The 26943-nt window shown below is 38.1% G+C and overlaps 5 protein-coding genes across 15 annotated transcripts; 3 read left to right on the forward strand and 2 right to left on the reverse strand.

Moving 5' to 3' along the window:
• Positions 1-3007: 3007 nt before the first annotated feature.
• LOC111789188 (peptidyl-prolyl cis-trans isomerase FKBP42) lies at positions 3008-7854 on the reverse strand. 3 transcript variants are annotated; one of them, XM_023669870.1, is made up of 9 exons: positions 7656-7854; positions 7224-7297; positions 6302-6484; positions 5958-6047; positions 5699-5883; positions 5459-5581; positions 5199-5351; positions 3702-4037; positions 3008-3139 (listed from the first exon to the last, which is right to left on the reverse strand). In XM_023669870.1, exons 2-8 carry the CDS (start codon positions 7258-7260, stop codon positions 3702-3704), a joined length of 1107 nt encoding a protein of 368 aa, XP_023525638.1. In that variant the 5' UTR covers positions 7261-7297; positions 7656-7854; the 3' UTR covers positions 3008-3139. The 3 variants fall into 3 exon arrangements, with proteins under 3 accessions (XP_023525638.1, XP_023525637.1, XP_023525639.1); XM_023669869.1 differs by lacking the exon at positions 3008-3139 and having other exon boundaries at positions 3553-4037; positions 7656-7853; XM_023669871.1 differs by lacking the exons at positions 3008-3139; positions 7656-7854 and adding an exon at positions 7386-7612.
• A 959-nt stretch (positions 7855-8813) lies between these two features.
• LOC111789050 (DNA-directed RNA polymerases II, IV and V subunit 11) lies at positions 8814-11387 on the reverse strand. The gene is made up of 5 exons (XM_023669683.1): positions 11227-11387; positions 11053-11142; positions 10898-10976; positions 9630-9725; positions 8814-9057 (listed from the first exon to the last, which is right to left on the reverse strand). Exons 1-5 carry the CDS (start codon positions 11277-11279, stop codon positions 9025-9027), a joined length of 351 nt encoding a protein of 116 aa, XP_023525451.1. The 5' UTR covers positions 11280-11387; the 3' UTR covers positions 8814-9024.
• Positions 11388-11519: 132 nt separating this feature from the next.
• Positions 11520-16997, forward strand: LOC111789048 (tRNA-dihydrouridine(20/20a) synthase-like). 8 transcript variants are annotated; one of them, XM_023669676.1, is made up of 13 exons: positions 11520-11646; positions 11872-12089; positions 12177-12303; positions 13869-13996; positions 14069-14138; positions 14253-14355; positions 14701-14818; positions 14928-15009; positions 15127-15188; positions 15282-15354; positions 15448-15528; positions 16430-16510; positions 16683-16997. In XM_023669676.1, the coding sequence occupies exons 2-13, from the start codon at positions 11908-11910 to the stop codon at positions 16848-16850; spliced, it is 1275 nt and encodes a 424-aa protein (XP_023525444.1). In that variant the 5' UTR covers positions 11520-11646; positions 11872-11907; the 3' UTR covers positions 16851-16997. The 8 variants fall into 8 exon arrangements, with proteins under 8 accessions (XP_023525444.1, XP_023525447.1, XP_023525441.1 ...); XM_023669679.1 differs by having other exon boundaries at positions 11521-11662; positions 11939-12089; XM_023669673.1 differs by having other exon boundaries at positions 11521-11646; positions 11799-12089.
• A 956-nt stretch (positions 16998-17953) lies between these two features.
• On the forward strand, positions 17954-18809 carry LOC111789049. Its single transcript, XM_023669681.1, has 3 exons — positions 17954-18055; positions 18196-18423; positions 18510-18809. Exons 1-3 carry the CDS (start codon positions 18002-18004, stop codon positions 18648-18650), a joined length of 423 nt encoding a protein of 140 aa, XP_023525449.1. The 5' UTR covers positions 17954-18001; the 3' UTR covers positions 18651-18809.
• Positions 18810-22039: 3230 nt separating this feature from the next.
• On the forward strand, positions 22040-26036 carry LOC111787809 (zinc finger CCCH domain-containing protein 30-like). Of its 2 annotated transcripts, none has more exons than XM_023667865.1 (2): positions 22040-22338; positions 23330-26036. In XM_023667865.1, exon 2 carries the CDS (start codon positions 23340-23342, stop codon positions 25515-25517), a length of 2178 nt encoding a protein of 725 aa, XP_023523633.1. In that variant the 5' UTR covers positions 22040-22338; positions 23330-23339; the 3' UTR covers positions 25518-26036. The 2 variants fall into 2 exon arrangements, with proteins under 2 accessions (XP_023523633.1, XP_023523634.1); XM_023667866.1 differs by having other exon boundaries at positions 22042-22338; positions 23322-26036.
• Positions 26037-26943: the final 907 nt, after the last annotated feature.

Genomic DNA, 26943 nt, shown 5'->3' on the forward strand with positions numbered 1-26943 from the left:
CTTCTTTTTTTTCTCCAAACACCATTTTTGTTTTATATTATAAATTTGATCCAACTCCCTAGGATCGGTTAGATTCGAAAATCTATACGTCTAACGTTCATGTCAGTAAATCTTTTAAAACGTGTGTAAGATCCAACATCGGTTGGAGAGAGGAATGAAATATTCATTATAAGAGTGTGGAAACCTCTCCTCAACAGACGCGTTTGAAAATCGTGACACTAATAGAGACACGTAATTGGTCAAAACAGATAATATCTACTAGTGATGAACTTGAACTGTTATGAATGATATTAAAGATAGACAATGGGTAGTGTGCCAACAAGGACACTGCCCCCAATGAAGTGGATTGTAAAATCTCACGGACTCCTGTTACAACTCGAATGGTATATATTAGGTCTTAACGACTTTAGAACGTTTGTAAATTTCAATTTTATGTTAATAAACACGAGCATAAACATAACTCGTGTATTTATTGCACTAAAAAAAAATTAAATTTATTAGACTTTTTTTTTTTAATCTTAATATATCTTTTAAGCGTTAAATAAAATAAACTCTTAATTTTTTTAGTAGAATTAAATTGATAATTATTATTTAAAGACTTCATAAAATTGAAAAAATCTGAAATAATTGCGAGATTCTCTCTTCAATTTCGAGTTTCAATTTATTTAGAATTAATTGCTTCGGTTGAGAAAGCAATTAATTAATTAAATAAATAAGAGTGGCTAAAATTAATTATTTTATTTACCGCTGAAGTCAATTAAATTTGGTAAATAATAGTTTTGAGGAATTATTTGAAGATATGTCAGATGCCATTAATGTAATTTAATGTTTAATTTAATATCTCACCAATGACATAATAATGACCTAAGCTAATTGATTACGGTTGATTTTTTATATTTACGATCGTCGTGGACAAAAATTTTCACCGATTAGGTCTTTGTTGATCTCATTGAACTCTCCGTTTATCAAATTAAAAAATAATTTAATCTATATATATATATTTTTTACACGACAGATCTTAAATGAAGTTTATTTCACTAGTCAAGTTGGATTTAGTCATCCCGAGATGACCACGACTAAATCTAAAAGGAAACGTTATTTTATGATTAAAAAATTAACTAAGGACATGACTTCGAATATGTTACCCCAAAATTACGTATATATTAAATGATTAAATCGGTCTCTTCCTAGTCCAAATACATTCAAACCTACATAGAAACAAATAATAATAAAATAAAATAAAAATTTAAAGGTTTGATTTCATTGGTTAAAATTTATGGTAAAATATTTTATTATTTAAAAGGAAAGGCTACACCCACAACCTATTTATTTATTTATTTTATTTTATTTTTTCTCAAGGAATAAAGAGATTATTATTATTATTATTATTATTATTTGTCTTTTATAGGTTAAACTCAAATACAAATATGTAGTTGATTTAGGATGATAATGAAATTAAATTAAATTTAGGGTTAATTTGTAATTTAAATAATGAAAATCCTTAAAAAGAAATAATAATAAAATAAGCGGGATGCGTAGGATATCAAATCAATAATGCTAGCGTGCGCCTGCTAAAGCGAGGCTTTACACGTTCGTATCCCATGTGCGTTGTCGATTTGTCGGCCGGTTCCACAAAATAATAATAATAATAATAATTTATTAAAAAATTAATATTCGCCGAAAAATATATTTAATTAAAAGGGACACGTGGCGTTATACGGTAAGGTGGATGGGAAACGGCAGAACAAAGATTTTGTTCGATCGAAGACTAATTTAATGCTAATGGGCTGATTGGGGGCCCATTTCCCATGTGCTCTCAGGCCCACTTCCTCAATCACTTTTGTAATTTTTTTTTTTTTTTTTTTTTAAATTGATTTTGACACACAACTACCTTAATTATCAAAGATTTTATTGTATTGCCTTTTAATTTTTAGATTAAAAGTAACGTGAGGTTTGCTAGAGTGACCCGAACAATCAAATCAATGACATGAAAGTAAGTAAGAATAATGATGCATTTAATCAATAATTACGGTAATTATAATTAGGTAATCAATTATTAATAAATAAAAGGTAATCACATGTAATATAAATAAATTAACTATCATCTACTACGTTGACGATTTATTTCCCTATTTCAATATTTATTGAATTAAATAATATATTTTGAAAATAAAATTTCCTATACAAATTATTCATAATACGTCACTAATAGTGTGCCTGAAAATTAGAAATAAATAAATAAATGAAACTCATTTAGGGTTTTGGGCTTGGATCTATATGTTTGATTGATTGGGCCGAGCCCAAACATTTGTCTAAGCCTATTACCTTGCCATTTATATTGGGCTATTCTTAGATTGGGCCGAGCCCAAACATTTGTCTAAGCCTATTACCTTGCCATTTATATTGGGCTATTCTTAGATTGGGCCGAGCCCAAACATTTGTCTAAGCCTATTACCTTGCCATTTATATTGGGCTATTCTTAAATTGGGCCGAGCCCAAACATTTGTCTAATCCTATTACCTTGCTATTGATATTGGGCTATTCTTAGATTGGGCCGAGCCCAAACATTTGTCTAAACCTACTAGTAGAGTCTAGAGTCTATATCTATTAGGGAGAGGTTTTCAGAAAGAACGCTTCATTGTTGTTCCCTGCCAATGTAGAATCTCGTAGAAATTGACTTCTCAGACGTTTTTGTTATGCTCGATCTCCATTCTCTCACTTTTATACTCCCTCTCAGTTAATTAAATTTTTACCCATCATCCTCTCGTTGGTTAATTTAACGAGAGACTTGATTGTATTAGTTAATATATAATTAGATTGTCAGGAATTCTTTATATTCTTTTGTTCAACAAAAATTTAAAGTTACATATTTTAGATATTTATACATGTCATATTCAAACGAATTATATATATATAACCCATTAAAAATGAACATAAAAATCCATCCCCAGATAAATATCTCCAAGTCCAAATCCGGTTTCCTTCCAAATCGCAGCCATTCCTCCTCCCATTTCCATGGCAGCCCTCTACGCCGGGCACCGCTATTTCTTTGGCTCCGCCGCCGTGCGTTTCAGAAACAGAAGCACCAGCCCCAGATCGGTCGTCCTCCTCTGCCTCCATAACCAAGACCCTTCAGATCCTTCAGAAGAAAAGCCGAAGAACGGTGAAGAAAGAAAACAGTCGATTCCAGGGATTGTTCAGAGATTCGAGAAGATGGGAATAGAATTGAAGGAGAAATTAAGCCCTCAGAGAAAAGGGGACTGGAAGGATTTGACATTGATGAGCCTTTCATTTGCTGTTTATGTGTATATTTCTCAGAAGATTGTTTGTGCTTATTTTGTTTGGATGTCAATGCCAAAGCAAGTATGGTAGAACATGATGGATTTCAAAGGGGAGATTTATCAGATCTCTTTATTGTTGTTGTATGAAATCTGTGCATAAGTTTGTAAATGTGTACAAGAACTTGTTCAAATCTCGATATTCTTAACCAGATGAGCTATGTTCGATGTTCATAATCGTTATTCGATTCATGTAAAACTTTAAATCTAGACATGTTTGTAAAGAAGAGAGTAAGTGAATGCATTATTTCAAATATTCAACTCAGCCACTGAAAACCACCTGTGTTAACAACTAATGTTTGATGCAGAGGAGAAAATTCAAGACTAATAAGAGAGACAATGAATTAACTCAGCTCAGTGTACCTAATCAGCATGGCGTTTTTCGCGCTTGAAGAGACGGTAGAAAAGTGATATCAACCATTGCCACATAAGGATTAGTTGAGTAACTATTACACCATGCTTCGGTTTCGGTTCGGGTCTGGGACCAAATATTCCCTTGTAGATCTCCTTCTGCTTTTGGTAAACAGCCTTGTCATGTTCAGCAAGCAATTTTAGCTCCCTTGTGATTGCCTTGTCCTCAGGTGCGTACTTACGTGCTTTTAGTAGGTCCTCCCGAGCTGCATCGGTTTGCCCGAGTTCTGTTCTAGCCTTACCTCGTCTAAACAACGCCTTGACGTTGTTTTCGTCCTCTGTCAACACCTGTCAAACATTAAGCCACTTGAAACATTTAGCGGAATTCAGCTCAGGAGTTAAGTTTGTGTTCATGAAACTTGTAGATAAGAAGTTGAACCTATATTTAGTACATCATCATCAATAACGTGTTCTAGTTCCATGAAGCTACATAAACACAAGCTTAAGCTAATTGGTCCCTTCATATATCTCTCGGACCAAACACATGCTACACAAATTCAAGCTTGCACAAACCATCCAAACTCATGGTTTCCCAATTTTCCAAGCTTTATAAACTACTCAAGCTTATCCAAACGGCTAGTCAAAAGTCCCAAGATAGTTCTAATATTGGTGAAGAAAAATAACTCGAAATTCACATAAACGTGTGTATGTGTCTACGATGAGGAAGAAATCTATCTAAGTAGATCCAGTTATCATTCTCGGGCCCTCTTTCCAATATATCAACATTATTACCGAGAAGTTCTCCAACAAATTCCATCCTCCATATTCAAAATTGGGAGTTGTCATATAACCTGTGATATCCTACATTGGTTGGAGAGGAGATCAAAACATTCTTTATATGGGTGTGGAAACTTCACCCGAGCAGACGCGTTTTAAAAACCTTAAGGAGAAGCCCGAAAAGGAAAGCTCAAAGAGGACAATATCTGCTAGCGTGGGCTTGGGTCATTACAAATGGTATCAGAGCCAGGTACCGGGCGATGTGCCTACGAGGAGGCTGAGCTCCGAAGGGGGTGGACACGAGGTGGTGTGCCAGCAAGGACGCTAAGCCTCGAATGGGAGTGGATTGGGGGGTCCTACATCGATTGGAGAAGGAAACGAGTGCCAGCGAGGATGCTGAACCCCAAAGAGAGGTGGAATGTGAAATCCCACATCGATTGGAGAGGAGAACGAGACATTCTTTATAAGGGTGTGGAAACCTCTCCTTAGCCGACGCGTTTTAAAAACCTTGGGGAAAGCCCAAAAAGAGGACAATATCTGCTAACGATGGGCTTGGGCTATTACATAAGCTACATTACCACAGCTGAAAAGCTCATGCAATATTAAATATCTCAAAGGCAGTATGAACTCATGACCATTTACTTGAACTATCTTTGAAGAAGTTATGATGAATCAAAGAGTCACGGAACACGAGAAACAATTTCAATTCACCTACACGGTGTCATATCTTACCATGCTACAGTGTGCGATGGCTTCTTCATAGCGCTTCAGCTTTATAAGACAAGCTGCCATGTTAAGATGGCATGGATTCTTAACAGCCAAAGCCATATCACGGTACTTCCCAAACAACTGGAACATGAAATCATCACCCATATATGCTATAGCCTAAAAAGAAACCATTAGGAAACTTGTCAAGAAGATGAAAGTTATTTTCTGGAATGCATTTGACATGGAATTTCAGTAACAGATGTGAAGAAAGAGAAGCATCTAACCATTTCATACTGTTGCATGGCCTCTTCCAGTTTTTCCTCCTTGAATAAAGCATTTCCATCCATCTTTCTGCGGTCAGCTGCACCGATTCGTTCTTCAACAGTCATGTCACTTCTAGCTTTTCCCTGAGAAATAAATAGTCGATCGAAACATTTCAGAACAGATAGCTACTGTTGAAGTCGGCCAAAGAGATTGAAGGTGTTAAAGAGTGATATACAACAAGAAACTATAACAAATCTCACTTCTTTGGTCTCGTCAAACCCAATGAGCTCGACTTCATATAATACATCAGCCATGGGTGGAACGTTCGGGAAGGAAAAACTTCCATCCTTTCCATAAGCTAACTCCCATCCCACGTGCAACAACGCACGTTCACCGGATTTCATACTGGCAACACCGATGCTCAAGCCATTCATTTCTTTCTTTTCTGTTACAGAAGTATAAGGAGGATATCAGAAAAACAAGTAAATGTTCAAATGACAGATCTAAATAAATAAATACCTTTTCCTAATACAAGTTCAAGGGGCTGTTGTTCATTCCAAGTGTCCTCGAATTTGTGCTGAGTGCTTTCGGTCCATGCCCGATAATGCACTGATACATAAATCAAGTCACTCATACATCCATTAGATCGAAATTCAAAACAACATGATCAAGAAAAAGCTTTTAAGGAGAGCAGAGATGTTGAAGATTTACGTTTCTGATACAACGAAATTGTGACTAAAGCTACAAAAGTCAGTTTTTTGATAAGCTCGAATCTAAATCTCACACATGAAATACGTGCAAAACATCGTCACCAAGGTACCAGCAAGATATTGAACTTAGGAATAAGCATGTATGGTACTTACAAAAGCATGTTGCGTATTTGGACGGCTTCTGACCATGACCTTCCTTAACAATCTGTTTTGTAACTTTCTCCTGAAGAATTTCCACCTCTGAATCAACTTTTGGTGGGGCATTGCCATCGCCCGGAGGCTCCCCGTGAACAACAGATGCACCTTCAGCTACTATTTCATTTTCATCATCTTGATCTGCATGGCACCGGAATTCCTTAACATCAACCAATTGTACTACCGGAATTCGTTGAAGAAACTTTTGATCTTCTCCATCATAACGAAAATATTAGATGTTCTCAAATTCGGAAATTGTTTACTTATACATGTAAATATGTTTTGAATGACGCCAAGCACTGATTTAGAGAGACTCCACCCATTATATGCGATAATTGTTATTAAGAACAAGAAATACACTAGAGAAATGTTCGAGGATAGAGCGTTTCAAAAAACAGTCAGAAATCATCCTAATAACAAATGTTGGGAAAAATCAAATTTGCCTACATTCCATAGATGTTAATGTTAATGTTCACCAAGCCAGAATCTTCTAAGGAATGCTTCGTTCGTTCCCCTCTCCAACCAATGTGGGATCTCACAATCCACCCCCTTTGGGTGCCAGCGTCCTCCTGGCACACGGCCCGGTGTCTAGGTTTGATACCATCTGTAACCGCCTAAACCTACCGCTAACAAATATTGTCTGCTTTGGCCCATTACGTATCATCGTCAGCCTCACAGATTTAAAACACATCTACTAGGGAGAGGTTTCCACACCTTAAAAGGAATGCTTCGTTCCCCTCTCCAACCGATGTGGGATCTTACACTATCAACTTGACAGACTTTTACCGTTTCAGCTGAATTTTTCATTGAGTTGAGAGGCTTAAATGTAAAACACAAACATTCAATCATATACAGGGAAAAAGAAAGTCAAAGAAATAACCTATATTATGTTTCTGCTGTTCCTGTTCATCTTCCATTTCTTCACCTAATAACGCAGATAACTCCTCAAAATATCTGCATTGAAGAAAACTGATAAGAACAATTCCAAATAACCAAGAAAAAGTAGATTAAAATCCATTTAATTAAAAAGCATAGCCCATACAGTGCAAATCAGAAAGAAATCTTTTCTTCAGCTTATCAAATGACAGAAGGATTTCAAACATAACTCTAACACAGAACAGAACAAATTGATTCTAAAGGCTGTAAAATGTTCTAACAAGCTCAACAGCCATCTTCTTTCTTCCTATGAACATCGCGAACTTTCTTTCCGGCAGATTTTCTCAGCAATCAAGCACGAAACAGAGAGGGATTACACAGAAGAGAAATGAAAATAAGAGAAATTGAGGTTGCAGAGGAGGATCGAAGAACATACCAGAGTCAAAGTCGCCTATTTTTCTTGGTGAGTCGATCAATTTCGCTCGTATTTCCAGAGATCGAAGAAGATTCTAGAGGGAGTTCTTGCAATTTTGTTTCTAAAAAACAGATTTGAAGAGTTTATGCTAATTAATCGCTAGAGCGAAGAGCACGAAGTAGAGTGAAATGCAGCCGCGGCGTCCACGCTCATTCCTTGGCGCGTAACACACGCGCCTTTTTCTTTGCAAAGGTAATAAATACATACACAAGCTTCGTTTGTGTGTTCACTAAATATATATATATTATTTATTATTATTATTATTTTTTCGGAAGGTTCGAGTCCTCTATGAGGTATAATATTGAAAATGCCCATTGAATTGGAATGAATGAATTTGAAGTCGGACGTGAATTTTCGGCGAACTTCTCTATCAAATGAATGGAAATGCGTTTTGAAATTGTCCACCTTTACACCCACCTTAGAGTATATGCTCGACGGAAATTAAACATGGTAGATTGGTACAATAGAAACTAGGCTTACCCTGACCAGAGAGAAGATTCCTCGTTTAGACGAAAAATGGAGAGAGTGGAAAACATTTTTTCCGCGTCTAATAGGGGAAGGTTTCCACACCCGTTATAAATAGTGGTTTGTTCTCCCCCAACCAATGTGGAATATCACAATCCACCCCCTTTGTTTCCTTCCTCCAATAGATGTGGGACCGTCCCCAAGTGCTTTCCCTCCAAGCTTTAAAACGAGGATTCCATATCCTTATAAATGGTGGTTTGTTCTCCCCCCAACCAATGTAGGACATCACAATCCACCACATTCGTTTCCTTCCTCCAATAGATGTGGGACAGCCCCCAAATCCACCCCCCTTTGGAGCCCAACATCCTTACTGACATACCACCTCGTGTCTACCCCATTCGGGAAACAGCGAAAAGGTTGGCACATCGTCCGGTGTCTAGCTCTGATACCATTTGTAACGACCCAGATCCACAGCTAGCAGATATTGTCCTCTTTGGGCTTCCCCTCAAAGCTTTGAAACGCATCTACTAGGGAAGGTTTCCACACCCTTATAAATGGTGGTTTGTTCTCCTCCCTAATCAATGTGTGACATCACAATTACTAAAAACATGTCACCCATCAACAACGAACACAACTAAATTAGTAAATAAAAACTACACCGAACTTTTAAAATTCTATTAGCACAAACATGAAAGTGCTGAGACCAAAAAAGTTCAATACATATCACAATCCCAAAGTTACAACATGGTTTCAGCAACCTTAAAGAAAGCAAAGCAAAGATGTTGGAATTCCATTTCATGTCGGCAACCCATTGTCCTGTCTCTACATCTTGAGCTGAGCTCCACCATGTTTTTTCAATGCCAAATCAGTAGTCCCTTGAGAACTTTGCAAACTCAGCCTGCAAGAAAGAAGTTTCAAATGTGTCTCAGTTTCAAGTCCCTAACTTCGAGAAGTCCGAAAATGTGCAACATTCGATCAAGATTCGGTTCCTCCGTTCCTGTGGGCCTTTGAGGAGCGGTGATGGTTAAGAGATTATCTATGGTTAAATTCTTCACAACTTCTCAATGGATATAATTCTTTCGACCTGGTGGCTTATGTGCGACCTATAACCCACACCCCTAGGTGCACCCAAAGTCTGATGCGTCGAGATTGGGTTGGTGTTCAGTGTCAGTACAAGATCGAAAAGAATGCTAGGTATTTCAAGAGAGTGACTAGAGGTTACTTCGACAATAGGGTCAAGGGCAGGTATCTTCGATATGCGATTAACATTTAGGACATTTCTAGTGCTCCGTTCACTCAAAATGAAAGCATGTTCTTCGATAATCATCCCGAACTCCCCAACGTATTACTTCTAACCTCTATCAAAGTCGATATCAGTTAACTGCAGTTTACTTTTCACTAAGAGTGCAAGTTAAACACAGCATGTTCTCTATCGAAACAAACTTTAGAGCGGTATAAGAGAATTCAAACCTCAAATCCGTTTCTCAAATGGTCGAGTTCCTTGTCCAGATCGTTAATGGCTTGATTATATGCTTGCATCGGCGACGACTGACTAGTCGTATGGATCTGCAGAACGCGAACAATCAGTTCAAGAGAAACCAAAATACATATATTTCAACCCAACAGGAAAAAGGTACATGACAGACACAGGGAATTCAGTCCATTCATTGGATTTCAAGAGAGAAATTTCCTAAGATATGTTATTTAAATGCATCTTTCAGTTTCAGGATATCATATTCATGCGCACGATTCATACGCAAAGATCAACGCCATGTTGTTGGTAGTTCACTCAGAAATTACAATTACCCGAGTGAAACAACGTCGCGAACAGTTAGGTTTGGAGCCAAGAATGTAGAGGAATATTTACGTGGTTGTAGAGGTAAGAAATGGATAGTAGGGATGGATCTTAGAACAATTTTAAATCGTTACAACACTATATTTGTAACAACTCAAACCCACTACTAGCAAATATTGTCCGCTTTGGTCTGTTACGTATCGCCATCAGCCTCACAATTTTAAAACGCGTCTGTTAGGGAAACGTTTCCACACCCTTATAACGAATGCTTCGTTCCCCTATCCAACCGACGTGGGATCTCACAATCCACCCCCCTTGGGAGCCCAGCATCCTCGTGGCACACCACTCGATGTCTGGCTCTAATACAATTCGTAACAACCCAAGCCCACCACTAGTAGATATTGCCCGCTTTGACACGTTATGTATCGTCATCTACCTCATAGTTTTAAAACACGCATGTTAGGGAAAGGTTTCCTACCCTTACAAGGAATGTTCCGTTCCCCTCTTCAACCGATGTTGGATCTCATATTTCCAACTACTACAACAACGGTGCTACAAAGATGAGTTCATTCTACAGTCCAGCGGGCAACTGGCAACCGAAAGCATTGCCTTGTAGCTGAAATCTTGACGCTTTGGGACCAAGACTATGCCATTTGTAACTTCAATGTATCATAATCGCCAAAGAATCAGTAGGCAGGCTTGTTTTCTGAACCAAAAACTCATTGAATGACTCCTAAACTCAAAAGCTAATAAGAACAGTCTTAACCCTCCTGCTTATTGGTTCATAGATTAGCTCCAGACTCAACAAATGAGACAATCCGACAGCAATTGGACAGGAAATGACACTGCAGCTTGCAGGGTTTGAGCTTAACCTCGACTACTGCTAACTAAACCACAGCATAAACTATGCAACATTCACACAATAAGAGGAAAATCAACTAACCCGGACAATGATTTTATACTTCAATGGGTGAGGAAGCTTATATCCAGCAAACAACACATTTTCATCTCTGTGCAGCTGCCTGTTCATCAAACAACATCATTATCAACCAAACCAAGACCTCGTAATCTCAAAAATTTTCAAAAGGGTTACCGTACATGCGCAAGATGTTTCCAATAGTATGTTCCTCTCTTTCAATGGTAAACGACGCCGCATTTATGATCTTGGTATCTCTCTCGTATGAGACCCTGAAGAGGAAAAAAGCAAGAAAAAACGTAAGAGATTGAGAAAATTGCTCTGTATTGAGAAAGGAGTAGAGTTCATCAAATTACTTCTTGGTCCCCTCTGGAACGACGAATCGCTCGTATCGGTCGGGGGCATTCATGACTTTTGATCTTCTTCTTCTTCTTCTTCTTCTTATGAAGCTCCTTGAGCTCTCCTTTGTGCAGAAATGGAAGCTTGGCCCAGCGAGAGAAAAATGGAGAACAAGAAGCTCTGGTTTTTTTTGTCGTGTTGAGCTTTTATTTTTCTTTTTATTTAGTTATTCATGTTTTTTTCGTATGGTGAAAATTAAAAAAATTATTTTAAAAAAATTATAAAAGAAAAGAAATCCGTGTATTTGGGGTGGCCTTAAACGCAACACCGAGTCAATCTTCGTTGCTCAATCTTCTCCGCCGCTCAATCTTCCTCCGCATCAACTCCGCCGCACCGACCAGCGCGGAAACGGAGGTTGTCAGGTTCCCGCCGCGCCGGTAACCATATTTCCATGTAAACCTTAACATTCGTTTTGTATAAATCTGCAAATTAAGCATTTAACTTGTTTGCGTTTCTGCAATTGTGTTCGCGAACTGCCAATCACTCTTATCATCGTAGCATTTCTTTGTTTAAATCATTGGTTCTGTAGAGGATGTTTGTTAAAAGGAGTTCTTAGCGGTTGTTCCGCCACTTTTAAAGCCTCTCAAGTTGCTCATGATCAGAAATTTTTGAGGACCGGACTGTGTATGAATTGAGGGATGATGAAGTTTGCTGGATGTTCTATTACAGCTTCTTTGACTCCTATCCAGCCTTTCATTCAGAGAAGCCATCCTAGGCTGTCAATCGGTGTTTTACAGGAGAATTTATATAAACCACAGAAACTTGGAGAAGGTTCAGAAGCAGAAATGGTTGCTAGACGTTATTCCCCTCCTTTGTTTAGGTGATTGTTTTCCCACTATAATTAATGCTCCGTGTTCCTTAATGTTTATATCTTTTGATTGAAATTGGCTTTTATTCACTTTCTCAGTGTTGCTCCTATGATGGATTGGACTGATAATCACTACAGAACTCTTGCTCGTATGATATCAAAGCATGCGTGGCTGTACACCGAGATGCTTGCTGCTGAAACAATTGTTTATCAGAAGGATAATCTTGTAAGTTTGCGGGAGAATCCTTTGGGGAATAGCTAATTTTTCAATATTTCCAACACATTTAATAAGTAGGGTTGCTTTTGTTTATCAAAGATGTCATTTCCTTCATTTTCCACATTTTACTCGAGGTTTTCAAAATTGTGTGTAACATGTCGGACTAGTAATCAATTATTTGAGGTAGCCCTCCCTCACCCTCAGGCGTACTTGTTGAGGATGATTGGGAGGGAGCGCCACATTGGCTGATTAAGGGAATGATAATGGGTTTATAATTAAGGAATACTTCTCCATTGGTATGAGGCCTTTTGGGGAAACCAAAAGCAACTCATGAGAGCTTATACTCAAAGTGGACAATATCATACAATTGTGGAGAGTCGTGGTTTCTAACATGGTATCAAAGTCATGCCCTTAACTTAGCTCGGTCAATAGAACACTTCAAGTGTCGAACAAAGAAGTTGTGATCCTCAAAAGTGTAGTCAAAAGTGACTAAAGTGTAGTCAAAAGTGACTCAAGTGTCGAACAAAGACTGTACTTTGTTCGAGGACTCCAGAAGAGTCGAGCTTCGAATAAGAGGAGGTTGTTCGAGGGCTCTTTAGACCTCAAGGGAGGATCAATGGTGTACTTTGTTCAAAAGTGACTGAAGTGTCGAACAAATGATGTACTTTGTTCGAGGACTCCAGAGGAGTCGAGCCTCGAATAAGAGGAGGTTGTTCGAGGGCTTTTAGACCTCAAGGGAGGCTCTATGGTGTACTTTGTTTGAAGGGAGGATTGTTGAGCATTGTTGGAAGGGAGTCCCACATCGACTGATTAAGGGAATGATCATGAATTTATAAGTAAAGAACATCTCCATTGGTATGAGGTCTTTTGGTGAAACCAAAAGCAACGCCATGAGAGCTTATACTCAAAGTGGACAATATCATACCATTGTGGAGAATCGTGGTTTCTAACAGTATTGCCTCCTTGTTAATACGTTGGGTTAGTAAATAATTATGTATGCCCCCTTCCTCCACTCTTATGATCTTATGAGAAGATTTGCCTCCAGTTACCCCAACAAAAGATCCTGGCCTTGATTCCTACAATATCCCACAACTTTCATGGTTTATAGTCCGAGTTGGACCATGGATTTCTCACATTTTACCAACATTTGGTCACCAAGAGTGACGGCATGGTCGTGTTTTCAATTTGTAGGATGCTCTAATTATTCAATTGTTGACTGCTATTTTTTACCTGTCATTATGAGGATGTACTTAATCTCCAAATTGGCCTGACCTCATTTCCTGTTTGTTTCTTTACCAGTCCAGGTTGGACTAGAGTTTTCTAATTTTTGATTGGTGAGAGTGAAGAATTGATGGGTGTTTTATTTTTCTCAAAGAAGAGTTACCATCTTATTGCTACATTTTGCTACATGCATGTTTGAACTAGTAGGTGTTTGAGTCATATGAAGAATTTCTTCTCTTTTCATGAATCAAACTTGATCTGATTACGATATGCTTCAAATGTCTATGTTTTTCTTGTGAAATTCGGTATTCGAAGTTCCTTCTTTTCATGTAATCTTCATTTATTTTGCACAGGACAGATTTTTAGCATTTTCTCCAGAGCAACATCCCATTGTCCTGCAAATTGGTGGAAACAATCTTAATAACATTGCAAAAGCTGTTGAACTTGCCAAGCCTTACGGCTACGATGAAATTAATTTAAAGTCTGTATTATATTTCTTTAGATTCTACAATAAATTCTTAAATTCTAATATCTTTTTTTAAATGTTTTTTAGCTGTGGATGTCCAAGTTCAAAGGTGGCTGGACATGGGTGCTTTGGTGTTCGCCTTATGCTGGATCCTAAGGTTTCTGGCTGTATGCTGGCTGTATGCTGGCTGTATTTTGATTTTGATCATCTTGTATATTTTATATTTTTCAGCCATGTGTCTGACGTAGGCTTTTCATGTTGACAAGGAAAGTTTGTTGGTGAAGCCATGTCAGTAATTGCTGCTAACACTGATGTCCCTGTAAGCGTGAAATGTCGAATTGGTGTCGATGACCATGATTCATATAATGAGCTTTGTAAGGTTTCTACTCTTTTTTCTCTTGTTAGAAAGCACCGACTACTGTTTCTTTGCTTAGATAAACATCGTTATGTCTTGAGGTTAGTATTGTATTATCGACAACTCAATCATAGGAACTCTATGATTTCTAAAATTAAGTTCGTTTAACTAGAGCGATTCCATGTTGGGTGACTTTCCGAACAATTTCATGTGAATGAAGACAAAACATGCAAACCTTAGTCCAGATGTTGGGCTTGGGTTGATACAAAATATTCTTTCCGAAGAGTTATTCTAGTTTGATGCAACATCATGTGGCTTCTTAGTTGTTGATTTCTCCTCTCATGTCAAGCACTTTTTGTTTCAGGTGATTTTGTTTACAAAGTTTCTTCTTTGTCGCCAACTAGGCATTTCATAATCCATTCCCGCAAGGCGTTACTCAACGGTATCAGCCCAGCTGAAAATCGAGAAATCCCTCCTTTGAAGTACGGCTCCTTAAGAACTTTATATAGGCCTAGAGAGCTTGTCATTTGTGGTTCAAGTATTTTTACTAAGAACAGGCCTTTGTAGTTCATAATATTGATGTGGTCACAGGTATGAATATTTCTATGCACTGATGCGCGACTTTCCAGACTTGAGATTCACAATAAATGGGGGCATTAAGACTGTTGATGAGGTGAACTTTCTGCTCAGCTCACTGGACCTTAAAGTATCAGAAATTGTGATTTGTTTTAAATGATAAATTTTTTACATCATAATTTAATGTTCATTTATTTTGAATGAGCTGATACAGGCTAATGCTGCTCTGAGACTAGGAGCTCATGGTGTAATGGTGGGCCGATCTGCTTACCAGAAGTATGTTTATGCACGTTTTGAAAGTCAATATTCTATCAGAGTTGGTTATGATATACCTTAATTTGACTGATGGCTATTGTTCATCCTCCGTAGCCCATGGCGTACTTTAGGACATGTCGACACTGCAATTTACGGTGCACCTAGCAGTGGTATCACACGACGTCAGGTGCAATTGTAAACTTGGCTGTGAGATTAGATTATGCTTCTGCTTGAAAGTTGACTATTATCTCATTTAGTTGTAAACTTTTCTATCTTCTAGGTCCTTGAACAGTATCAAGTATATGGGGATTCTGTTTTGGGTACGTATGGAAATAGACCAAGCATACGAGAGGTTGTGAAGGTAAGATCTTGTTGGTGGTTTGCAGCCTTAAAACATAACTTTTGTCTATTCAGTTATTTGGTCTAATCTTTTTTTTGTTATCTTATTGCTTTATACTGATCCAGAACCTTTTCAATTGTTGAGTTTAGGTGATATTTTTTTTTATTTTTTTTCGGGCTTCCCCTCAAAGTTTTTTGAACGCATACGCTTGGAAGAGATTTCTACCCCGAACAGACATGGCTCTCTTTTGGGTTTTCCTTTCGAACTTCTCCTCAAGGTTTTTAAATTGAGTATGCTAGGGAAATGTTTTCATGCCCATATAAAGAGTGTTTCGTTCGCCTCCCGATGTGGAATCTCACAATCCACTCCTTCGGGGTCAGCATCATCGCGTCCTTGTTGGCACTTGTTCCCTTCTCCAATCGATGTGGGACCCCCAATTCACCCCCTTCTAGACCCAGCGCCCTTGCTGGCACACCGCCTCATCTCCATCCCCTTTGGGGACCTCATCTCCATCCCCTTTGGGGCTTAATCTCCTCATTGGTACATCGCCTTTTGGGGCTTAATCTCCTCATTGGTACATCGCCTAGTGTCTCGCTCTGATACCATTTGTAACAATTCAAACCCACCGCGAGTAGATATTGTTTCTTTGGGCTTTCCATTTTTAAAACACCTCTACTCTCTATTTTTAAAACACCTCTACTCTAGAGAGAGTTTCCACAGAGTTTCCACACCCTCCTTTTCCTCAAGTTGGATGTGGTGGGATTTCAGATTTCATATTTACTTCCCCACCAACTGAACTGAGATGGGATTTCATAAACTTCTTATGAAATCGGTGTCTCTCTACTGACTGTATTCTAGCAAAATGCATCCCCACCCCACACAAACACCTGGTATGGTAACTTGTCTCTTTTATCTGCTGCAGCCGTTGCTTCATCTTTTTTATACAGATCCTGGGAATGGTCCATGGAAGCGTAAAGCCGATGCCGCTTTTCAGCACTGCAAGGTATGTAAAATATGCTACAGAAGAACAACTTCGATTTTAGTTTTACAAAACGGAGTATTAAATTTTCAACTTTTCTCGCGCATTGTTATCATAGTTTTCTATCCTTCAAAAGTCACTTCCTTTTGAACCTTGACTGGATACCTTATAAGTGTACTGCTACTGGACATTGTAGACCATCAAGTCATTTTTCGATGAAACACTTGTAGCAATTCCAGATTATATATTGGATGCTCCTGTAGCAGAACCTCCATCTGGACGTGAAGATCTTTTTGCCAATACACTTAGTTTGATGCCTCCTCCATATGAAGATAGAGAGCAAAAGGTATTATTGGAGGCTTAATTTTGTATCATCGTTTAAGCCATGTATAACAGCCTAACCTTAGAATACAATTTTCACTTATTCTTTGCAAATTCATTGATGAGGTAATCAAAGAAGTTGCCCTTGTAAACTGGTCATTCATCTTACTTATAAGCTTTTCATGTCTCACTACTCGTTGTTGCCATTTTGTTTTCCAACCATCAAGAGTCTCAAGGTGTTTGATTCCTGAGGATATCAAGAGTCTCAAGGTAAGAATCTGCTGGTCCAAAACTAGGGATAAGATAATGGTCCAAAGTTCAAACCCTAGAACGACAAATCGTTCGACAGAGGACACCTATAATATCGCCGATTCAGATCGCCTAAAACCTACTAACAAAAATCGCCATCGACGTCCTAAATTTCGAACCAAAATCACCTCCGATTCCAAATCTCAAAGAACGCATTAAGAAAAATTCCATTTGAGAAATGATTTCGAATGATCGGCGAGAGTCCCTCAGTACGCCTAGCATCTACCTGGAAGTTCATGGAGAAACTGGTTCCTCGACCTCTGCGACAAGCATCGGGAGCGCCAGTGATGGAAGAAACCTCCATACTTGTTCAGATTACTAAACTTTTCGTCATCGGGACTCAATTAGCGATGCCTCAGCTTGACCGGAGGCGGCGGGGGAGGGAAGGAAGGAAGGAAGGAAGAGGTATCTGGAACTAGAAGACTACTCCCCCTCCCCTGCTATTTTAGGGCTCCGAGATATTTTATTGGGCTTGTTTCGGCCCATCAATAAACGATTGGACACGAAGTTGTGAATACGCTAAACACGACCGCAGACAATCCGTCCCTTATTTTTTTCATATTTATTAAATATACAGTACAAGGAGAGAAGAGGATAATGTTGATGAATAGCATGACAATTAATTATTAAATTTCTGAGACCCACGTGACCACCCACGTGCCCTCCGTTCATTGATTGCATGTTACCACAGAGACGCGTGTCCACACTCAATCCTTTTCTCCCTCAAGGAAATCCGACACGTGGCACCATTGAGAACCGACATCCCCTGTAACTTTCATCTAGACCCTTTATTTATGTGTTTTTGTTTGGTATTTAGGCAAAATTATAAAGGCCAAGAATCGATTGAAAAGGGAATTTTGTGTTTGTTTCCCGGGAAAACGAAAAATGGGTGTGGCCGAAGAACCGATTCTCTCGCGCTTGGAGCGCCTCGATAATATGGTGAGTTGGGCTTTGCTTTCTTGTTTGTTTCTCGGGAAAATGACTAAGAAAATGGCCAAGAAAATGGCCAAGAAAATGGCCGTCCCCTTTTTAATTTTACGTAATTATAATTTATTTTATTTTTTGTGTGGGTTAAATAGTTGAGGCGGTTGGAGGAAATTAGAGGGTGCGGGAAGTCGCCTAAGAGCTCGTGTGCATCCACTCCATCAAGTGGGACCCTCACGAGCGATTACCAAACGTCGTCCGTTGATCTTTCCCCCAAAACTCTGGAGAAGCACTGCCGTCCGATCAACCATGTGGTCAAAGTCACTGAACTCAGAGGAAGCCTCGTGGAGCGGATGGACAATATCGAGGATAGAGTCCTCAAGGTACCTTTTTTTTTTCTCTATATATAAATTAAGATTATTTTTTATTTTTTTTATTGATTTTTTTTTTTTTTCATTGAAATTTTCAGCTTTGTTTGCAAATAGAGGGAGAGATAGAGAAGGAAAAAGAGATGATAATGGTCGGGAAGGATAAGAAGCCTAAGAAAAGCTTTAAAGAACGGATTCAATTGTGCATGACTGGACAGGGAATACGCCGTCGCCCATCTTGATTGTAGTATCGTAACCTTTGTTTGATAAAGATTTTGTTTCGAGCTCGAGATAGCTCATGAGCTAGTTCTAGTTTTGTTGAATATGTACATAAAATTTTGATGGTTTTTGAACATGTAAGCTTGTTTGTGACAAAATTTTCGTTTCTATGTGTTTCTTCCCATGGGACGTTGTAACGCCCTAAATCCACTGCTAGCAAATATTGTTCTCTTTGAGCTTTCTCTTGAGGGAAAATATTGTTCTCTTTGAGCTTTCCCTTTCGGGCTTTCCCTCAAGGCTTTAAAGTTTCTACACTCTTATAAATGGTGTTTGTTCCCCTCCCTAACTAAAATCCACTCCCTTCGGGGTCCCTCAAGGCTTTAAAGTTTCCACACTCTTATAAATGGTGTTTGTTCCCCTCCCTAACTAAAATCCACTCCCTTCGGGGTCAGCGTCTTCGCTGGCGTTCTTTCCTTCCTCCCATCGATGTAGGACCCCCCAAGTCTACCATTTGGGGCCCAGTGTCCTTACTGGCATATCGTCTTGTGTCTACCCTCCTTCTTCGGGGAATAGTGACACATATTCCGGTGCATTTGTTAGCAGTGCCACCACTCGGTCACGTATGGGGCACGCCCCTATACATCTTACTTTCTTTAGGTCACTGTCTCCTCAAATTCAGCCTAGCTCCATACCATTTAAATGCCCCAAATCCATCGCTAGCAAATATTGTTCTCTTTGGGCTTTTTCTTTCGGGCTTCCTCTCTAAGTTTTAAAACGCATCTGCTAAGGGAAGGTTTTCACACCTTTATAAATGGTGGTTTGTTCTCTTCTCAAACGAATGTGGGACATTACAGACGCGCATTCGTCGATTAGACTCTCGTCATCTAGGGCGTAGTATTCTACTCGATTCTGGTAAATTCGTGAGTACTCGATTCTGGTAAATTCGTGAGGCATCCGCTTGTAGGGTTAACCTAGTTTTGATTTGGGCTCTTTTTTTTCCCTCCAAAACGGGGAGGATTTTGGGAAATATGATGAGAAATGGAATTTCCCGGGTAGCTAATGAACTTAAATTAGGGGTTGGAGGGTAATTTCCCCATTTTTTGGGTCCTAAAAAAGGGGGTCTTAAGAGGATGCACCGACCGAACATGTACACGTGAAACAGGATCGTCCCTATAGTTGGAGGGATGGGGCCCATTTATTGGACGATCATTGTGCTGATGGGACAATGATTGAGGACACTTACCCCTTCCTTTGGGGTCCCCTTTGGGGTCGGTGGGCCCTTAGTTTGGTTATGTTCAATAAATGGGAGCAAGGGATTTAGGGAGGGTATCCCATATGGAAACTCTAGGATATTTTCTTGGACGATTTGGTAGTAGTAGTAATTGTTTTTTTTTTCCCGAGTAAAAAAATAGATAACAAGTCGGGTTGGTCGGAAAAAAGCGGAGAAGGAAGAAGAGTAATTTTAACTCATTTGAAGAACAATATAAATTACGTCAAACAGAGTGTGAATTAGTAGAGTTGAATTATTCCGATTTAAATAAACCTAGATGAAAGAAACTGAACCAATTTTTTGTCGAGCTGCATATGAATAGTCGGGTTTTGGACATTTTATTTGGGTCGGATCTCATCCTTATCCTCGTATCCATATTTTAAAACAAAATTATAATGAAAATTGGTTGATATATTCGATTGTAGTGTAAAATTGTTTTTATTCATTTTATTAAAGATAATATTTAAAATTTTTTATAAGATAATGTTTCTTACTTTTATATTGAAATGAGGTCACCCGTTAAAATAATATTTTTCCTCCGATAATATATATATATAATTTAAATTATTAGATAAAAATATTGAATTATGATTAATTTAATCTTATAAAAAAAATGTCGCAATAATTTTATTATCGACGATATATAATTAAGCATGTAAGTGGGTTATATAAAAATTATTTATTTATTTTTATTTTTTTTTGAACCACTCCTTTGTGAGTTGTCCTTATTCCATAATTAATATTCTCTANAAAAAAAAAAAAAAAAAAAAAAAAAAAAAAAAAAAAAAAAAAAAAAAAAAGCATCAATGGGAATTTTTATTATGATGGAAAAGAAAAAAAAAGAAATAAATAAAGATGGGAATAAATTAAAGGTATTTTTTAATATATTGGAAATCTGACTCCACAAGGTATCATCAGGGCAAAAAAATAAATTTAAAATTAAATTATTTGCATTTTGGAAAGGACAATAAAAAATAGAATACAATAATGGAAAAGACACCAATTTAAACGCAACCATCCATAATTTATGCTTTAATTCTAAAGGGAAATTATGCATTAAGAGGCATTTACATGCTTTTAACTAATTTCGGATAAATGCCAAATTAAAAAATTAAATAAAAAAAAGCATATTTAAAATATTTATATATATAAAAAAAAAGATTTGCTCAAAAGATTTTGTTCATTAGATATTGTAAATATTCCATTATGCCTTATATTAACAATTAAATTTTGTTTGGATAAGAAGTGAATATTTTTAAATTAATTTGTAGATTTTTTATTTTTAAAAATATTTATTTATTTTAAGTATAATTATATTTATACTGTATTTGTGCCTCCAGAATGAACGTTTTAGAGGAGTTTGTAAAGGACGTATAATAAAATTAGTAACTGGGAGTGGAGAGAGAGCTCGATGTCGTGTTTTTATTTGATCTCTGATGTTTAAATTTTGAAAATTTATGGCTATGTTTGGCTCGGATCTTATAAGATACCGTGGAAGACTTCATAAGTCGTGTAATTGTTATAATGTACCTGTTTGATTGATTTTAGTGCTAAATTTAACGCATTTTTTTCTATAATATTAGTTTAGTAAAATGTGACGTGGAAAATATAATTCGAGCGATTAAGTTATGCATATTTTCAACCAAAGAGTCGGATATTGACAAATTTTAAAAATTAAAAAATTAATTGATTTTAACTTTATAATTTATGAAAATTTAAATTTTTTAATTTTATATGTAACAATGTATTAGTTTAAGAAAATTAGAATGTTTATAGATTAAATTTTTTAACCTTAATTTTTTTACTGCAATTGAAAATTAGGAACCTCTGTTGTCTGCAACTTTTCACCCCTCGATTTGACCGTATTTAACTAAAATTGACCAAACGACCAAATTCCATTGGCGTACTCCAAACATCCAATTCCAATCCACTTAATTTCTCTCCTTCAATTCCGATCCACGCCACTTCCTCAGCCAGTCAACACCTCGTCCTTCACTACCCCAAACCCCACCGCACTCCAACTGGTCCAGCCGGTCATCCGGTCCCAAAAAGCTCCCTCTTCATTTGCATTTCATTTCGGGTGAATTTCAATGTCATTTCCCCTCGTTTCCTTCCAACTCCCCACATTAAATTTAAATTCCCCCAAAATTGTTCAACCCGCATTTCATTTCAATTTCAGACGTTACTTTCTTCTTCTTCTTCTTCGTCTTCACCGTTTTTCTCTCCCTGTGAAATCTCTGTTTCTTATTTAATTTCTTTCACTGCCGCCGGAGATGAAGGCCGTAAGCTTCTTATCGCCGATCTTCTTTTTCTCGTTCAGTGAAGTGGCTCTTTACTCCTCCGGATTTTCCTCCGATCGATGAGTGTCACTGTCGAACCCCCGCGCCTTTCTTCTCTCTCTCAGATCTCCGACTGGTTTTCTTCTGCTGCTATAGATAACTGTGAGTTATCATTTTTAGTAGTTCGGATTTAGCATGGAGTTTAGCATTTTTGAGTAATCCGCACTTTTTTAGTGGGGGGTGAGTGAGTTCCAATCGAAGTTTAGTTTGTGTGAAGTTTTTTAGCTGTATTATTGTAGGTGTTGTATAACTATTGTATGTTTTGAATCGTGATATTAGGGTGGATGTTATTGATCTGCTTTTATCAGTTTTGTTATTCCTTTGAGCAACGTGCCTTGTTAATGTTTGGTTTGATTTCATTTCTGGCTTTTGATTCTAAATCTACTTTTTAAATTTGGTTTGGATGATTTTTTTTATTTATTTTTTTTTTTTATGTTTTTTGTTAGTTTGATTACAATGTTTGTTGATTTTCTTGGAGGGGAGGAGAAGCTGGTAGTTTTATGGTGATTTTTCGCGTAGGAAACGATTTAGTACCGTCGGTAAAGCAGATTGCTTTCAGTTTAGACTCACGACCTCAGATCGGAATCCTTACCCCCTCCTTAAAGACGTTTTTTCCCCATTCTGTTGATAGTGGGGTTAGCATCTATTACTAAAATATAGAATCTTATGTCAAATATCAATTCAATTTGCAGCGAGTGTGGTTCCCTGTGGTTTACCTCTTATAGGTCTGAATATGAACTTCTTTGATTCTTGAAATTCTTCAAAAGCTTCTGTGTGAACTAGTTTTCAACTTTTGGTTGATCCTTACCCTCTAGTTTCTGTTTATCCTTGCACAATTGGAGAGTACTCTGGGTATAGCGAGTTCTAATTTTCTAATATAGTTCAGATTTTCTGTAAAGATTTGTTCATAACCCTGTTATAATATGCTTAGCTATTCCTGAACTAATCTCTTTTAGACGTTTGTTATATGCTTCATCTGAACAATATCTTGATCATCTCTGTATTTATTTCCTTGAGGCTTACCAGTATATTCTTGACCCTATGGTTTTGTTGACGTAATATAAGGCATTAATGCATTTTTCTAGGATTGCAGATATTTGATTATGTGCGGTGGTCCAGAAAAATCCAATTCCGCATCTACTACTACATCAGCAAGCTCACCTAATCCCAAAGACATGAGTCATTTAACTGTTGATTGTGAGGATTCTTTTTATAGTTTACTGGAGCTTGCATCAGACAACGATGCCGAAGGCTTCAAGCGTTTGATGGAGTCTGATTTGTTATCACTAAACAAGTCTGGGCTCTGGTATGTTCGCCAAAAAGGCTCAAAACAAGTTGTTCATGAGCATAGAACGCCCCTGATGGTTGCTGCAACATATGGTTGTGTTGATGTTCTGAAACTTATACTATCATATCCTGAGGTTGATGTTAATCTCTCATCTGGCACAGACAAAAGCACTGCTCTCCACTGTGCTACCTCCAGTGGATCTGTGAATGCAGTCGATATTGTTGATTTACTTTTGTCTGCTGGTGCTGACCCAAACGCCAAGGATATTAATGGCAATCGCCCTGTGGATGTCATTTTTGTTCATCCAAAGTTGCAGAAGCAGAATACAATGTTCAGGCTCGAGGAACTTCTCAATAATCATTCAAATGGGTCCATGGATGTTTCCTGTTTACGTTTGTCAATCAAAATGCCTGATTCAGGGTCACCACCACTTTCCTCATCGTTGGAGGATGAATTTCCATCTCCACCCAAGTCGATGTCTTCTCCCAAGTTTACTGATGGGTTTGCAACTACAAAGGAAAAGAAAGAATATCCAATTGATCCATCACTTCCTGACATCAAGAACAGCATATATGCAACTGATGAGTTTCGCATGTTCTCTTTCAAGGTGAGGCCTTGTTCTCGGGCGTATTCCCATGATTGGACTGAGTGTCCTTTCGTCCACCCAGGGGAGAATGCTCGCAGAAGAGATCCAAGAAAGTTTCACTACAGCTGTGTTCCTTGCCCAGACTTCAGAAAAGGGGCTTGTAGGCGTGGGGATATGTGTGAATATGCTCATGGAGTATTTGAGTGTTGGCTTCACCCAGCTCAGTATCGAACTCGTCTTTGCAAGGATGGCACGAGTTGCAATAGGCGGGTCTGTTTCTTTGCTCACACAAATGAAGAACTAAGGCCATTATATGTGTCTACTGGATCTGCTGTTCCTTCCCCACGATCGATTGGGTCTGCTCCAACTGTAATGGATATGGCTACTGCATTGGGTCTTCTGCCTGGATCCCCTTCATCAGTGTCAGCTTTATCTCCATCTCCATTTGCTCAGTCCATGTCTCCCTCTTCTAATGGCGTTTCTCACTCTTCTGTGAACTGGCAGCAACCAAATGTACCAACTCTTCATCTTCCAGGAAGTAACCTTCAATCCAGTCGGTTAAGGTCATCTCTGAATGCCAGGGATATGCCTCTAGAGGATTTTAATGTCTTGCCAAACTTTGACAACCAGCCACGAATTTTGAATGATATTAACTGTTTCTCTCAGCCTCGTCCGAGTGCCATTTCTGTGAGCCGATCTGGCTGGACCCAAACTCTAACTCCTAACAATCTCGAAGAGCTATTTTCTAATGAAATCCCTTTGTCTCCCCGATTCTCTGATCCAGCCACCAATGTCTTTTCCCCTACTCGCAAATCGACATTACTAAACCAATTTCAGCAGCAGCAGCAGAACATGTTATCACCTATAAATACAAGCATTATGTCTCCTAAGACTGTTGATCAGCCTTTGTTGCAGGCCTCTTTTGGAGTGTCATCGCCTGGAAGGATGTCGCCTAGAAGCACAGAGCCACTGTCTCCAATGGGATCTAGGTTTTCTGCTTTTGTACAGCGTGAAAAGCAACATCTCCGCAGTCTCAGCTCAAGGGAGCTTGGATCCAATGTCCCAAGCTCGTTGATTGGATCTCCTGTCAATTCTTTGCCTAAATGGGGGTCCCCCAATGGAAAGGCGGATTGGTCAGTTGGTAAGAATGAACTGGGTCAACTGCGAAGATCATCTTCTTTCGAGATCGGAAATAACGGGGAGGAGCCTGACTTATCATGGGTTCAATCCCTGGTGAAGGAATCCCCGCCTGAGATGCTAAGAGAGAAGTCGGCAGCGCCCAGGATGGGTGGTGCTGCAGCATCCGGTGAGGGTCTAACTTCTACTAAATCACAATTAGAATCCACTGATCATTCTGTGATAGGAGCTTGGCTTGAGCAGATGCAGCTTGATCAGCTTGTAGTGTAGCACAACAAAGAACATAAAGCCATTTTCATTTTACTCATCAAGATAGGTATTTCTCCCCAAAATTCTTTCTGGGTAAGGTGAAGCTGAAGGGTTCGAAGAGAGGTGAGGATGATGATGATGATGATTATGATATGGAGGAAGAAGAGGAAGGATCAGATTTGATTACTCAATTCCTAAGGAGGATCATTCAATTACTTACCATTCATTATTTTACATCAACCAGTCAGTCAGTCAGTTCGTCAGCAGTCTCTGGGCCAAAATATTAAGGAAACTTGTCCAGGTTCCATCATATTTCTCTCTCCTTTTTCTGCAATTTCATTTCCAACAAAGGCTTCTTGATTTAAAGCTGTAGAAACCAAGAGCTTTTCCCCACCCCCTTCTATTTTTAATTTTTCCATCTATATATAAAAACTAAAAGAAGAGGTTAATTATGTTCTTCTGCAAATGATTGTAAAACTTATAATCTGAAGTTCTTTTTGGTTATCTGTTCTTATTATGATCATTATGTTAATTGTATCATTTGTTACCGGAAATCTCTAACAAATCTCGATGAGATGAGAGCTGCTGAGCTGATTTGTTGATGTGAGGTTTGGTTCTTAGGAGAAGGATTGAGGATCTATGATGATGGTAGCATTCTCCCTAATTGGATGTTGATTGCTTTGATTGATTGATTCAACCTTAAACTTGGAGTCTGAATGTTGAATATTTAATAGTGTTCATAATGTTGTGGGTGTAAGTAATTGTCCAACCACTTTTGTGTCCCATGGAGCAAGTGGGTAGGCAGACTTCTTGAGTGGGTTGCTTCCTTTCCACTTTTGGGATAATATTTTCTCACTTTTTTCACAACCAATTTCTTTTGCTCCTTAAATGCTTAGATTTAAAGCTTTTATTTTCATCATTTACCATGACTTATATTTTACTCATTAGCTAATTTATTCTCTAGCTCCTTATATAGCTATTCATAAAGTTCTAGGTATGCAAGAAAAGTCGTAGTTGCGGGTAGATATTATCCTCTTTGAGACGTTATGTGTTGTCGTCAAGTTTCACAGGTTTAGAATGTGTATGTTAGAGAGGTTTACACATGGTTATAGAGAATGTTTTATTCCCTTTTCTAATTGACGTGGGATCTTACACTAAAACATCTAGATAATTGATCGTTCCATCACTAAAGTGAGGGTTTTAAAGACTTTCTAGGCTCCAACATCTCAAAATTCCTTTTGCAAGACGAGATGTTTGATATTCATTCAACTTTTTTCAATTGACTGTTATGTTAGTTGTAGCGTCGGTACAACAAGCTGAAGGGACCTCTACACCTCGTTCCTAGTGCGTAGGTATCGTTCCTAATAGGAAGTCAAAAAGGTCATCTGATTTAATTTTCTAACTCAATAATATTGGAAATATAATTTTTTTTTTAAAAAATTGATAG

Source organism: Cucurbita pepo, chromosome LG02, assembly GCF_002806865.2.
Source record: "Cucurbita pepo subsp. pepo cultivar mu-cu-16 chromosome LG02, ASM280686v2, whole genome shotgun sequence".
Taxonomy (NCBI): domain Eukaryota; kingdom Viridiplantae; phylum Streptophyta; class Magnoliopsida; order Cucurbitales; family Cucurbitaceae; genus Cucurbita; species Cucurbita pepo.

Coding starts and splice junctions, on each gene's coding strand:
- LOC111787809 (XM_023667865.1), top strand. CDS start 23,340: ATGTGCGGTGGTCCAGAAAAATCCAATTCCGCATCTACTACTACATCA.
- LOC111789050 (XM_023669683.1), bottom strand. CDS start 11,279: ATGAATGCCCCCGACCGATACGAGCGATTCGTCGTTCCAGAGGGGACC. Junction 11,143..11,226: donor GTTCCAGAGGGGACCAAGAA/GTAATTTGATGA, acceptor TTTCCTCTTCAG/GGTCTCATACGAGAGAGATA. Junction 10,977..11,052: donor ATTGGAAACATCTTGCGCAT/GTACGGTAACCC, acceptor TTTGATGAACAG/GCAGCTGCACAGAGATGAAA.
- LOC111789048 (XM_023669676.1), top strand. CDS start 11,908: ATGATGAAGTTTGCTGGATGTTCTATTACAGCTTCTTTGACTCCTATC. Junction 14,819..14,927: donor CGAGAAATCCCTCCTTTGAA/GTACGGCTCCTT, acceptor ATGTGGTCACAG/GTATGAATATTTCTATGCAC. Junction 15,355..15,447: donor GTGGTATCACACGACGTCAG/GTGCAATTGTAA, acceptor TCTATCTTCTAG/GTCCTTGAACAGTATCAAGT.
- LOC111789049 (XM_023669681.1), top strand. CDS start 18,002: ATGGGTGTGGCCGAAGAACCGATTCTCTCGCGCTTGGAGCGCCTCGAT. Junction 18,056..18,195: donor TGGAGCGCCTCGATAATATG/GTGAGTTGGGCT, acceptor TGGGTTAAATAG/TTGAGGCGGTTGGAGGAAAT. Junction 18,424..18,509: donor TCGAGGATAGAGTCCTCAAG/GTACCTTTTTTT, acceptor TGAAATTTTCAG/CTTTGTTTGCAAATAGAGGG.
- LOC111789188 (XM_023669870.1), bottom strand. CDS start 7,260: ATGGAAGATGAACAGGAACAGCAGAAACATAATATAG. Junction 6,048..6,301: donor CAAATACGCAACATGCTTTT/GTAAGTACCATA, acceptor TTTATGTATCAG/TGCATTATCGGGCATGGACC. Junction 5,582..5,698: donor GGTTTGACGAGACCAAAGAA/GTGAGATTTGTT, acceptor TTTATTTCTCAG/GGAAAAGCTAGAAGTGACAT.